General features: G+C 42.0%; 1 protein-coding gene across 1 annotated transcript in view; it reads left to right on the top strand.

The window, feature by feature from the left end:
* Positions 1-13,827, top strand: part of RNF212B (ring finger protein 212B) — a 440,214-nt gene that overhangs the window by 410,612 nt on the left and 15,775 nt on the right. Inside the window, exons 9-12 of the mRNA XM_068242405.1 lie at positions 350-386; positions 5,716-5,752; positions 9,107-9,164; positions 9,806-9,839. Coding sequence (XP_068098506.1) covers positions 350-386; positions 5,716-5,752; positions 9,107-9,164; positions 9,806-9,839 — 166 coding nt within the window. The remainder of the gene's footprint in view (positions 1-349; positions 387-5,715; positions 5,753-9,106; positions 9,165-9,805; positions 9,840-13,827) is intronic.

Here is a 13,827-nt window from a genome sequence, read left to right as displayed (position 1 = left end):
GATTAGATGATTTATTAATCTTTATTTTGGGGATTTTTTGTCCTTTTTATTTTTAATTTTTGTTATTAATTTTAGGTGCAGATCTTATTGATTTTTTTTATCACTGCAGTGAATGTGCAGCTGTATGGATTGCATTGAAGGTGCTCGAATCTTAGAGATCTATTATTTACCCGATGTATTTTTGTGCACATCATGGTAGCGCAGTTTGAAGCCTTTTGTACATTGATCTCATTATGAGTCTTGGCTTTTCAATGACCCATTTTCCATAAATGAGCTTAATTAATAAACCACTGAAACCTTGGATATTGATATAAGATATATTTGTATAATGGATGATTGTATTTTTCAGGCACTCCTAATAGTCAACAATCTGGACGGGTTGCAAGGTAGGTGGATGAAGAATGAGGATTTCTGAAGTGAGTTGGTTAGTTTAGCTAGCATACTCAGGCACCTAGTAGTGACTTTGTGCACTGCCACATACCTTGTATGGGCCCTTGCTTCTTACTGTGACTATGTGCTGCTTCTTCTGCCCTTTTCTCTCCCCACATAGCAACAGCCTGAAGTCTAGCAATGCCTCAGGGCAGGGCAGTCTTCAGTAACCCCTCCTCTTATGCCTGCAGTAGAGTGGGGATTACACACTTGAAATCAGCATGTGGCTAATATGGCCAGTCTGTAACAACACCTTATCAGCATTCATGTTCTTGGTCTGTTGCTTAAAGTATATTAAGATACAGTGGGTTGCAAAAGTATTCAGCCCCCTTGAAGTTTTCCACATTTTGTCACATTACTGCCACAAACATGCATCAATTTTATTGGAATTCCACGTGAAAGACCAATACAAAGTGGTGTACATGAGAGAAGTGGAGCGGAAATCATACATCATTCCAAACATTTTTTTACAAATAAATAACTGTAAAGTGGGGTGTGCGTAATTATTCGGCCCCCTGAGTCAATACTTTATAGAACCACCTTTTGCTGCAATAACAGCTGCCAGTCTTTTAGGGTATGCCTCTACCTGCTTTACACATCTAGAGACTGAAATCCTTGCCCATTCTTCTTTGCAAAACAGCTCCAGCTCAGTCAGATTAGCTGGGCAGCGTTTGTGAACAGCAGTTTTCAGATCTTGCCACAGATTCTCGATTGGATTTAGATCTGGACTTTGACTGGGCCATTCTAACACATAGATATGTTTTGTTTTAAATCATTCCATTGTTGCCCTGAGTTTATGTTTAGGGTCATTATCCTGCTGGAAGGTGGACCTCCGCCCCAGTCTCAAGTCTTTTGCAGTCTCCAAGAGGTTTTCTTCCAAGTTTGCCCTGTATTGGGCTCCATCCATCTTCCCATCAACTCTGACCAGCTTCCCTGTCCCTGCTGAAGAGATGCACCCCCCGAGCATGATGCTGCCACCACCATATTTGACAGTGGGGATGGTGTGTTCAGAGTGATGTGCAGTGTTAGTTTTCTGCCACACAGAACGTTTTGCATTTTGGCCAAAAAGTTCAATTTTGGTCTCATCTGACCAGAGCACCTTCTTCCACATGTTTGCTGTATCCCCCACATGGCTTGTGGCAAACTGCAAACGGGACTTCTTATGCTTTCTGTTAGCAATGCCTTTCTTCTTGCCACTCTTCCATAAAAGCCAACTTTGTACAGTACATGACTAATAGTTGTCCTATGGACAGAGTCTCCCACCTGAGCTGTAGATCTCTGCAGCTCGTCCAGAGTCACCATGGGCCTCTTGACTGCATTTCTGATCAACGCTCTTCTTGTGTAGCCTGTGAGTTTAGGTGGACGGCCTTGTCTTGGTAGGTATACAGTTGTGCCATACTCCTTCCATTTCTGAATGATCGCTTGAACAGTGCTCCGTGGGATGTTGAAGGCTTTGGAATTCTTTTTGTAGCCTAAGCCTGCTTTAAATTTCTCAATAACTTGATCCCTGACCTGTCTTGGGTGTTCTTTGGACTTCACGGTGTTGTTGCTCCCAATATTCTCTTAGACAACCTCTGAGGCCCTCACAGAGCAGCTGTATTTGTACTGACATTAGATTACACACAGGTGCACTCTATTTAGTCATTAGCACTCATCAGGCAATGTCTATAGGCAACTGACTGCACTCAGATCAAAGTGGCCGAATAATTATGCACACACCACTTTGCAGTTATTTATTTATAAAAAATGTTTGGAATCATGTAGGATTTTCGTTCCACTTCTCATGTGTACACCACTTTGTGTTGGTCCTTCATGTGGAATTCCAATAAAATTGATTCATGTTTGTGGCAGTAATATGACAAAATGTGGAAAACTTCAAGGGGGCCGAATACTTTTGCAACCCACTGTACATAGGACCAGCAAGACGGTAAGGAGATGAGCATAGTTACAAAGGAATAAAAGGCAGCTTTTCACATCCTGCTCACTGCAGTGTCCCTTTAATTTGATGTTCTATCCTGTATTGTTACAAAGGACCTGCATGCCCTCTGGTGGTAGTAAGCAAGATAATAAAGCACAATAAGCAAGATACTAGAAAGTAAAAAACAAACTTGAAAACAGCGAACCTAAACCTCTTCTGCCTTGTACTCCGATAACATTCCCACACATGACACAAACCTATACGCAATTAGAAAACATACACATAAAAACATTACACTTAAAGCGAATCTGAAGCAAAAATAAATGTACAAGCTAATGAATTGTATGTGTAGTACAGATAAAAACACATTAGTAGCAAAGAAACCAGTTTAATGTTGTTTTCTAGTACAGGATGAGTTAAAACACTTCAGATGTTATCTATGCAAAAGAGCTTCTCTGAGCTATTCAACCATCTTGGTCGAACTCAGCCCTGTTTTCTAAATACCGGTAGCTTAAACAGCCAAGAAACTGTGAGAGACAGGTTTAGATAAGGTTTTACTGCAGGAAAGTTGAAAGGGTCATTAGCTCTGCTTTGTTTTACAACTTAAAGGGACACTATGACAAAAAGTATGCTTTTCCATTATCCCCACATCAGTTATTTAATATGAAGTGCATACATTTCACCATAGACCTTGTTAAACAAAAGTAGTTGATAACACAAATTCTGCCCTCCTGCAGGCTGAGCTGCATCATTACCATGCACTTTGCTGACGGACTGCACTAATAGCAGACACTCCAACTGATTTATAACGGCTGGCTCACACACTACAAAGCCATGCTTTTTTTCACATGTAACTAGCTAAAAAAATAAACAGGCTGCTAATTAGTTACTTACTTAGCAGCCAGTTTATTTAGCTAGTTACATTTGAAAAAAGCATGGCTCTCTGTAGTGTGTGAGCCAGCCAAAAGTTTAGTAACATGGCAGTTTCTGTATTCTTCTTAAAGAGAACCCAAGGTGGGTTCTAAGTATCCTAATAACAGACAGAGGCTGGCTGTGCATATAATCACCAGCCTCTGTTGCTATATATCGTCCTTCCAGGGCCCCCCTGCGCTCTGCTCTGCCCCCCATAAATCACAGCCGCGCTGTCGACATGCAGCGTGTCACCAGTAAGACTGTTTACAATTGCCTATCAATCTCCACTGCTCCCCCGCCTCCTTCATAGCTCCAGTCCCCACCCGCGTCCCTTCCTTCCAATCAGCAGTGAGGAAAGGGAGGGATGTGGGCAGAGACCGGAGCTATGGAGGAGGCGGGGGAGCGGCGGAGATTGATAGGCAATTGTAAACAGTCGGGGGGGACGATATATAGCAACGATATATAGCAACTGAGGCTGGTGATTATATGCACAGCCAGCCTCTGTCTGCTATTAGGATTCTTAGAACCCACCTTGGGTTCTCTTTAAAGTGGACAGGGACCTCCAGAAAAAAATCTATTTAATGCCTGGTACACACCATGTAATTTCCTGTCATATAAACTGATTTCCAATCATTTTTCTGATCAAATTTGTATAGAAGGGATTGAAAAATCGATTAGAAAAATATAAGAAATATAAGATCAAACTTGTTGGAAATAATCGACTTGACTCGTCTTTCTGACAGGACATTGCATGGTGTGTATCAGGCATAAAAGTAAGGCCCGGTTCACACTAGCATTGAAGTGGCAAATGGATCAGTGAAAATGGATCTGATCACAGGTAGATTGGATCCGTTTTCACTCCGTTGAGACTCTTTTTCCGTTCCGCTTCGTTTCCCCTCATCCCTCCCCCAGACCCCAACCCCCAAAGATGATTTTTCTATTTAGACCCCCACCCCCAGAGATGATTTTTCTATTTAGACCCCCACCCCCAGAGATGATTTTTCTATTTAGACCCCCACCCCCAGAGAGGATTTTTCTATTTAGACCCCCACCCCAGAGAGGATTTTTCTATTTAGACCCCCACCCCCAGAGATGATTTTTCTATTTAGACCCCCACCCCCAGAGATGATTTTTCTATTTAGACCCCCACCCCCAGAGAGGATTTTTCTATTTAGACCGCCACCCCCAGAGATGATTTTTCTATTTAGACCCCCACCCCCAGAGAGGATTTTTCTATTTAGACCCCCACCCCCAGAGAGGATTTTTCTATTTAGACCCCCACCCCAGAGAGGATTTTTCTATTTAGACCCCCACCCCCAGAGAGGATTTTTCTATTTAGACCCCCACCCCCAGAGATGATTTTTCTATTTAGACCCCCACCCCCAGAGAGGATTTTTCTATTTAGACCCCCACCCCAGAGAGGATTTTTCTATATAGACCCCCACCCCCAGAGAGGATTTTTCTATTTAGACCCCCACCCCCAGAGAGGATTTTTCTATTTAGACCCCCACCCCAGAGAGGATTTTTCTATTTAGACCCCCACCCCCAGAGAGGATTTTTCTATTTAGACCCCCACCCCCAGAGAGGATTTTTCTATTTAGACCCCCACCCCCAGAGAGGATTTTTCTATTTAGAACAGTCAGTTTCTTCACCAGTGTAAGGAAACATTCTGTTTTCTCATTGCCCCCAATGCAGCGCTTCAGCTTCCGTTTCCGTTCCGCTGGGATCATCGATCCGGGAAAATTTGGTGCTGTAGGAAACTTGCATTCTGTTCAGTGCATAGTGCGAAACGGATCCGTTTGAATGGACGGATGTGAATGGATCCATAGGTTAACATTAGATCCATACCCTTCCGATCTGGGAACAGACCGTTTTTAACTCTAATTTGAACCGAGCCTAAGCCTGCATCAGGATAGCTTCATTGTTTGTCACAGCACCACCCTTCCTCTTACAACCTCAGTCACATGTTCTAGCATAATTACATCATTTTGCATGGGATGCTCGGGATGTTTTGAGAACACCAGGTTGTCCTGCACTCCCACCAGGTCTTTTTTATGGAGGAAGCAGCTAATATTGTGATTATGCAGGGGGGAGTGGATGGGGCTAATTAGGACTCCAGGATTGTCTACTTCTATAGAAGCGGCACCCGGGAGACAAGGCGGAGTTTACAAGAAATATTTTACTGTAGGTAAGTGTTTATTTTGTTATTTATAAATCGTCAATACCTTGTATATGAAGTAAAAAAAATCATATATAGGTCACTTTAGGAGGAAGTACTCAATGCAGATTAAAAAGGACAAATAACTAGTATCTTTTTCAAGTGGCTGGAAATTGCCATTTTATTTGAAAGGAAACTTTTATGTCTTATGCATTAACTTTAGAGTGTGTAACTCTCTCTTTTATATGTAATTCCTCACAAATCTACAGCACCTATTTTTACATTTCTCTTTATGCAGTTGGCAATCATCTGTTCGAACCCATTCAGGAGGCAGTGTACGTATTCAGTTTGCAGAAACATTTATCTAGCAACTGTGGTTATTTTTTATATATATATATATATATATATATATATAGATACTGTATATTCAGTTTTCCTTTCCAACTTTTTAACATCCAAATTTTGCTGTTAAAGCCACAAAAATAACCATATTATAAAAAAAAAACCCAAAAGGTTTAGAAACCATGGGGTTGATTCATCAAAAGCCGGTGATACTGCAATGCTGAAATAGCGCACGGCAATGTTACCTTCACTTCCGCCTGCAAGTAATTGCGTAACTCGCAGTACTAGAGTAGCGCAATCGTTGCTACAGTAACCGCTAGTAATGCTTCTTAGAGTAGCATTGGCCGCACTACTCAAGGATCGCGAGTTACATTAATCGCATAACTCGTGGTACTTGCAGCCGAAAGTGAAGGTAATATTGCCGTGCGCTATGTGTGCAAAAATTTGCTTTCGCGCGTTAACATGAATTTTTCACGCGTTAACGGTCGCACTCGCGCAATAAATTTGCATTATCGCGCGAAAGTTAGTGGGTGAAAAGTTAACATTAACGCACAAACGCGAATTTTGGCGCGCGATAATCCGTGCTAACCACTGTTTTGTGAACCAAGCCCAATGAGACAAATTATTTTTTTTATCCAAACACACACTCCCATTTGCCAACTGTGACATCCTTTTACTGTACCATACTGCATACTTGTACTGTATAAGTGCTTACTCACCTCGTTTCTTGGCACCAGGATCAGCCTGTCACAGGTTCACAGCATCTCCTCCCTATGGCTCCCTCTAGTGACGTATCTCTCATTTCGTGTGCAGCTGGACAGAGACCTAGGCTCAAATGCAATTACCTTTTTCTCCTTAGTTTTCTAGGTGATATTTTCCAACTTGCCTTTTAAATCACCAGCAAGCAAAGAAATACTCAGAATATTTTTAATGGTACTTTTTCCACTACGTTTTGGTACTTTTTCCATTGCAAATTGCTGAAAACATATTTTAATTCGAAGATGAAAAATTATCTCCTAGGAGAAAAGTTAATTGCACATGCCCCCTAGAGAGGAGATGCTTAAACTGTTCAAACCAGCAGCAGAACTGTTCTGCATGATAATAAGAAACTTCTTAAATCCTACTTAATAGCAGCAGTTTACCGTGGATTTCTAGGTCCAGGTGTCCTGTGAAGCTGTTCTGTGCTTAACCCTACCAGTGCTGGGCATTGATGCAATACAGCAGGTGTATTGGTTACCTCAGCAACAGCAATTTACCTCACACACTGCACTGTCTGAGAAACCTTCCTAACTCCTCATATTCCTAACAGTTTTAGAAGGAATCTGCACTATTTAGTAATTTCTTAGGATGTCTGAGACAGTTCTGCACGGATTTCTAAAAACCTACCTAATATTCTGTCTCAGACACTCTTGATAAATGTCCCCCTCTCTGTTGGAGTGCTTCCTTATAATGGGGACACATCTGGCGAGAGGAGGTTGACTAATACTTGGGGAACATTTGGCTGTCTAACCTAGGAGGGGGTTGCCTAATACAGGGGGCACATCTGGCTATCTATACTGGGAAGTGGGGCTGTTTAATACTGGGGGCACATCTGGCTATCTTACCTGAAGAGGGGCTACCTAATATGGGTTGCTCATCTGACTTTCTAAACTAGGGATGGGGGGCAAAGGTGGGGGGAAAGGCTGCGCATCCCTAAACACATGTTGCAATTGAATGGTTAATCGCACAAGCATACACCGCCTCTGCCAGACTGAAAAATGCATGCCCTGCATCCAAGATGCGCTGGCGTTCTCCTCGCTTTTTAAACCAAATGTAGGGATGGGGGGCTGCCTAATGCTGGGGGAACATCTGTCTATGTAAACTTGGGAGGGGGCTGGCTAAAACAGGGAGGGCAAATCTGGCTACCTATACTGGGGGGGGGGGGGGGGGCAGCCTACATAATACTGGGGCCACACCTGTTACTTACACTAGGGTGGGCACAGCTGGGAAAGGGGGCTCTTTGGACTCTTTGACTCTAGCATTGCAGAATCCTGTCCCAGTCCAGGATGTAATGCAGGCAAAATAAGTGACTGACCAACTTACACCTTCATTGGCAAACACTGTGTGTGTCAACGATTGTGATTCTAGTAATACAGCTGTTTCATAGACTTTGAATTAGACCATGTTACAGTGCGCAAAACGGTGTCTGCTACAACGCAAATGTGTTAGTGTGAAAGTACCCTAAGGATCACATCTGACTGGAGAAAGCTTTTGGACTTTCATCTAGCAAATACTGTGATTAATGCTTGTGTCAGTTGATATAGCAGGGGCGTTGTGCCTTTATGGGGGTATGCAGGGAGCTGGGGTTATTCTATGGGGGCATGCTGGGAGTTGTGGTGACTAAATGGGAGGCCCGTGGGAGCATGGGAGGGGGTCCACTAGAAGGTCAGGGAATGCTATGGGGAAACTGCCAGACAACCTGGCAGCAGGCCAGCCTGCCCATATACATTCAATCTGGACTCGACCATTCTGGACCTATGTTCAACTTTTATTTGCAGCCTGCCCAGCAGAAAGCCAGACCAGCCAGCACAAAGCCAAATAACTCCGTCTAGTTATGTTTAAAGCGGAATATAACCCTGCATTTCAACTTTGCTCTAAAACATTATTTACAGCATATTATATGCAACCAGCATTTTTTTTTACTAGACCAGCATTGGAAGGGTTACACACAGAGCTTTAAAGTTCCGTGTTGAGAAATGCTGCCGCAGCCGAAGTTTAGATAGATACACTTAAGTAAACACAATGTAACAAGTGTGGAATGTGACTCACTCTCTGACTGTGCAGGAGCTGGAGGACAGCCAGAGAGTGTGTAACATAAACCACTTGTTACATTGTGTTTACTTAAATGTATCTATCTAAACTTTGGCTGCGGCAGCATTTCTCGACACGGAACTTTAAAGCTCTGTGTGTAACCCTTCCAATGCTGGTCTAGTAAAAAAATATGCTGGTTGCATATAATATGCTGTAAATAATGTTGTAGAGCAAAGTTGAAATGCAGGGTTATACTCTGCTTTGAGTGGCACTGCTTATTGATGTGATATGTTACATTTATTTAATGTATTAATTGGGAAGGGGGGGCTTCATCCAACATTTTGCTGGGCAGGCCTATTTAGACCGCTGTTAAGTTTATGTAAATTTGACTCCACCCATGACCACACCCATATTCTGGTGCGTGGCCCCATCCATTTTTCGGCTGAAGTGCCCCGGATCTCTTAGGATCCTAGCAACACTCCTGCGATATAGTTATCAGATTTTGAAACATAAAGGTGTTTATAATTTAATTATAACTCAATATTTCCTATCTCTAGCATCCTACATCAGGAAGCAGAACTGAAAATAAAACTACTCCAGTGGCCTCCAGTCAAGGTAAGAACGACGGGTGGGTCAGTCATGAAAGTTCTCAGCTAAGCTTCAGTGATTCAGTTTATTTGCATTTTGCTGAATAGTAAAGAAGTCTTGGGCTCACCAAAAATGAGAGGATCACAGCTATCAGCATCAGTCCTTTGTTCCTGCAATGTAAACACTGCCATTGAGGTCCTTCACCCCAGGAGTATTATGTGTTATGTGCAAAAATGAATATTTGCTGGCCGTTGCTTGGTAACTGGGAAGAAACGTTCTGACATCACAGGGGCTTCCTGCTGTTGATGAGGAAATCGTGCTAGAGGAAGCCAGAGCTGATCTAGCTCATACTGTACTTCCACTGAAACAGAATGCGGGTACTAGTCATTTTCTGTCTGATATGTTGACAATATATCACAAGTCTATATAACATGTTGCTGTAGGGGAACTGATGGGTATATACCAGATTCTGCTCACTTCCCCCCCCCCCCCCGAAAAAGAAAAAGTATTGAATAATACCCTCTTTGAAAACTGTTCTACTGTACTATATTACACTGGCACTCCAACATCACTAAGCTTTATGAGAACTGATGCAATGGCAGTGGTATGCATACTTTGTGTTTTGTTTTTTTTTGTTGTTGCTAAAAAAGAAATATGTTTATTTTTAGGCCCCTCTGTGTCTGGCCACAGCAGGTCCTATAGGTAAGTGGCTATTCAGATAAAGCAAAATGTTTATTCATTCATGAAGGGAGACAAACATTCATACATTTATACCTGCTTTATCATTTTAGCTACATGCATGTACATTAAGAATCTTTTACAGAAAATGCAAATATTACAAGTATGTTACTTTAGTAGGAAAACAGAATATATTAAAGGGGACCTAAACTCAGAACTTCCTCTCTGCTCTAAAAGAAAAACATCTATAATAATCTTTACAGAAAAACATTAATTTGTTACAGCTTACAGAATCCCTGCAATAAATCTGCAGTGTGTCTACTTCCTGCTTTGTTCTGGAAGAAGACAAAGGGTTAACATCCTATGTTTACATATTAGCAGTGTCTGCCAACGACTGACAAACTTCTGTGCTGACACAGCTGAGAGATCAAATAAACATGTGACTACTTTATGACATGCTGCCTTATTAAAATGCCCTGTTTTTAACCGTCTGGACACCACGATCTGTGATTGGGAAAGAGCACCAAGCAGTCCTCTATTTAATCACAATGCCTGGAATGAATGAACATGACCCTGATCAGCAGCCATGTCCATTCATAAAACAGGAAAGAGTCATAGCATAGTTAGTAAAATGTAAAAAAAAAAGTGAACACTTCCAATAAAACAGGAGAGTGTTCACTAGCGCCATCTAGTGGCCAAAAAGTAAAATTACACATACAGGCACATACACATACACTTATTAAATATTAATAAAAGTAATAACTTACACTACCAAGGCCCCCCCAAGAAAAAGATCAGTTTAAAAAAACACTACATAAATAGTTGACTTAGGGACTCAGCTTTTTTCATCTGTATTTTATGAGGGTATATTTACTATTAATTTACTAAATAGGGGCTTGTAATTATGGACCGGACCAAAGAAAAAAAAATAACACCTATATTTCCAAATAATATATTGTCGCCATACATTGTGATAGGAACATAATTTAAACGGTTTAATATTCGGGACAACTGGGCAAATAAAATGTGTAGGTTGTATCCACAGGAGAACGTTTTATTTTAAAACTATAATGGCTGAAAGCTGAGAAATAATGACTTTTACTATTTTTTCTTATATTTCCCATTAAAATACATTTAGAACAAAAAAAATTCTTAGCAAAATGTACTACCCACAGAAAGCCTAATAGGTGGCAAAAAAAGACCACTTTACTTACGGTAAAGTCTTTTCCAGTAGTCATGAGGACAGCACCCCTGGATGAGACTTGTCTCCCTCCCCACTGTGGACAGGAAACTGTTAAAAGAAGAATTTGCATAAGCAATAGGCAGCCACATATAAGATACTACACCTGCCACAGTACCTCAGTTAATAAAAAGATGACACGGACATTTAATGATGCTTACACAAACTTATTTCTCTTTCCTACCCAAATAAGGGCGGGTTGCAGGGGTGCTGTCCTCATGACTACTGGAAAAGACTTTACCGTAAGTAAAGTGGTCTTTCCCAGAACGTCATTTCGGACAGCACCCCTGGATGAGACGATATACAAGAGTTAAAACCTTAGGGTGGGACCACAGCTTGCAAAACTTTCCTTCTGAAGGATAAACCTGAAGACAGATACATTAAGGCGATAGTGCTTTACAAACTTATTGTGACTTGACCAGGTCGCAGCTCTGCAAATCTGATCTATAGAGGCCCCTGCCCTCTCTGCCCAAGAAGTCGAAATTCCTCTTGTGGAATGAGCCATGATAGAATTGAATTGCTCCCCCTGTGTCTGATATGCTAATGAAATAGCCCAAACAAATGTATAATCTGTGTAGGATTTAATTAAGGAAGATTTCTCCCAATTAATGATCCAACCTAGATCTTGTAGTAAGACTATTGTCGTAACAATCTGATCTCTTACCGAATTGGGAGATGTCCCCCAAAACAGAAAATCAAGGTAACCCAAAATGTTAACCTTTCTCTGTCTAAGTGTAGCTAGAACCCCAGACATTACCTTCATAAACAACCCTGGAGCTGAGGATAATCCGAAGGGCAAAGCATTAAACTGATACATTCTTACCTCTTCCTCCATCTGGATGGCAAACCTTAAGCATTATTGAGAAGTCAGATGTATCGGTAATTGAAGATACGCATCTTTTCAGTCTAGAAAGGCTAGGAAATCGTCCTTCTGTAAGAGATGAATAATAGATCAAATCCATCCTGAATTTTCTGTATTTTACCTTCTGGTTTAGACTCTTTAAATTTAGTATGAACTGATAATTTCCCTGTTGCTCCTTTACTAGACAAAACACAGGGCAATAGAATCCCTGTCCTCTGACATTTCGGTACTTCTCGAATTACCCTTTTTTTTTCTAAACAGGGAAAGGACTTTCGATTGTAGGGCTGAAAACTTTATTTGGTCCTGCAAACGGGGAGTAATGCAAAAGCTCTAAAAAGGAGGCTGGCTGAACTCTATTCTGTATCCCTCCAAAAAAACAAACAAACACCTTAAAGGCTCTTTCCCACTAAGACGTTGCGTTAGATGCGACGCTAAGGTTACATAACGTGCCCCCAACGCAACGCATGTGAGCTTTGAAGTTGGATGCTATTTAGAGCCACGTTATGCGTCTCCTGATGGGTCTGTGATGCGTACTTTTTGACGCATACTATCGGACGAAAACGGCGCATGCGGCAAAAGACTGTGGAGAGCACATGATCGGATAAACTCCGCATCACGTGGTCCTGCCAGCCAATAAGCGGCCGCTCCAGGAAGTTAACACTGCAGTGCATATTAATTAGTCATGTGGCTGGCCACAACAGCGGACTCTCCCCTCCTCTCCTGCAAGAAAAAACAAAAAACACACATTATTGAGCATATGCAAACAGTCTAATGCGGCTAAAAACCGTGTATAACGCACAGCATGATGCACTTTCTTTAAACGTCCAGCGTTAGAGTGTAACACAACGTGGGCACTGTGAACAGCCCATTGATTTTTCATTACTGTGAGCTGGGCTGCGTTACAAGCTGCTCTAACCTGCGCCTGTAACGTCCCACTGTGAAAGAAGCCTAAATAACCAATATTTTGTGCACTGTAGTTGCCATGTTTTGAAATTTGCAATTCTCCATCTCACTGGAATACTAGCGTCATTGCTTATCTGACTTCTTGGTAAAAGTGAAGTTGGACTTAGGGCCGGTTCACATTACAAACGCGGACGGCCACGCATGCGGAAGGCAACACGCACGAACGCACGCCATCCGCGTTTGCATGCCTTGCGTGGCTGAGCCCATCACTGAAAAGTGAATGGGACAGCCGCGCGTTTTTGCTAAATCTGCGTGCAGCATGCGTTCCCGGACCGCACAGGTCCGGAACGCATGCAGTGTGAACACCAGACAGTGCACTCTATGCACTGTCTGATGTCGTGCGTGTTGGCCCTCCGCACGCGTTTCCAAAACGCAGCTGGAAACGTGTGCAGTCTGAACAGGCCCTTAGGCTTCTGTGACTTGTAGAGAGCCCATCTTCTGCCCTTAGAGGACTAGGGATCTGACTTATTCTTAGAAGGAGGGACGAAAGGACCGTTTACTTTGAAAAGGTCCTTTCTTAAAGGAATACTATCGATACCCAAGTGTTCTAAAAAGACAATGTACAAATAATGTCTAAGTTGCTGTGTAAACATTTTCCTACTTTTCATGTTAAATATCAGAGGCAAAAGCTGTAATTTACTGAGGGTAGGATTAGCTATATTGGGACAAATCCATTGCAGAAGGGGTGTCTACTTCAATGCACAGCCAGAGTTGCATATCGGACTACAGAAAGCAAATATCAAACAAACTCTGAAAGCAAAAAACAGTATGAAAAGCTGTAACAATTAGTTACATTTCCTCTGCTCTCTACAGACACTTCAGTCCGAAACAGGACACAGAAGCTGCAGCTGTTCTCTCTGTCACACACAGTTACACAGAGTTATCTGATCAAGTGTGAGGGGAATTTCCCCTCTCCTCATGGCTCAGAGTCAGTTTTGTCAGTAAAG

Source organism: Hyperolius riggenbachi, chromosome 1 (assembly GCF_040937935.1).
Source record: "Hyperolius riggenbachi isolate aHypRig1 chromosome 1, aHypRig1.pri, whole genome shotgun sequence".
In the NCBI taxonomy this organism is placed as follows: domain Eukaryota; kingdom Metazoa; phylum Chordata; class Amphibia; order Anura; family Hyperoliidae; genus Hyperolius; species Hyperolius riggenbachi.
This window is presented reverse-complemented; position numbering and strand designations above follow the sequence as displayed.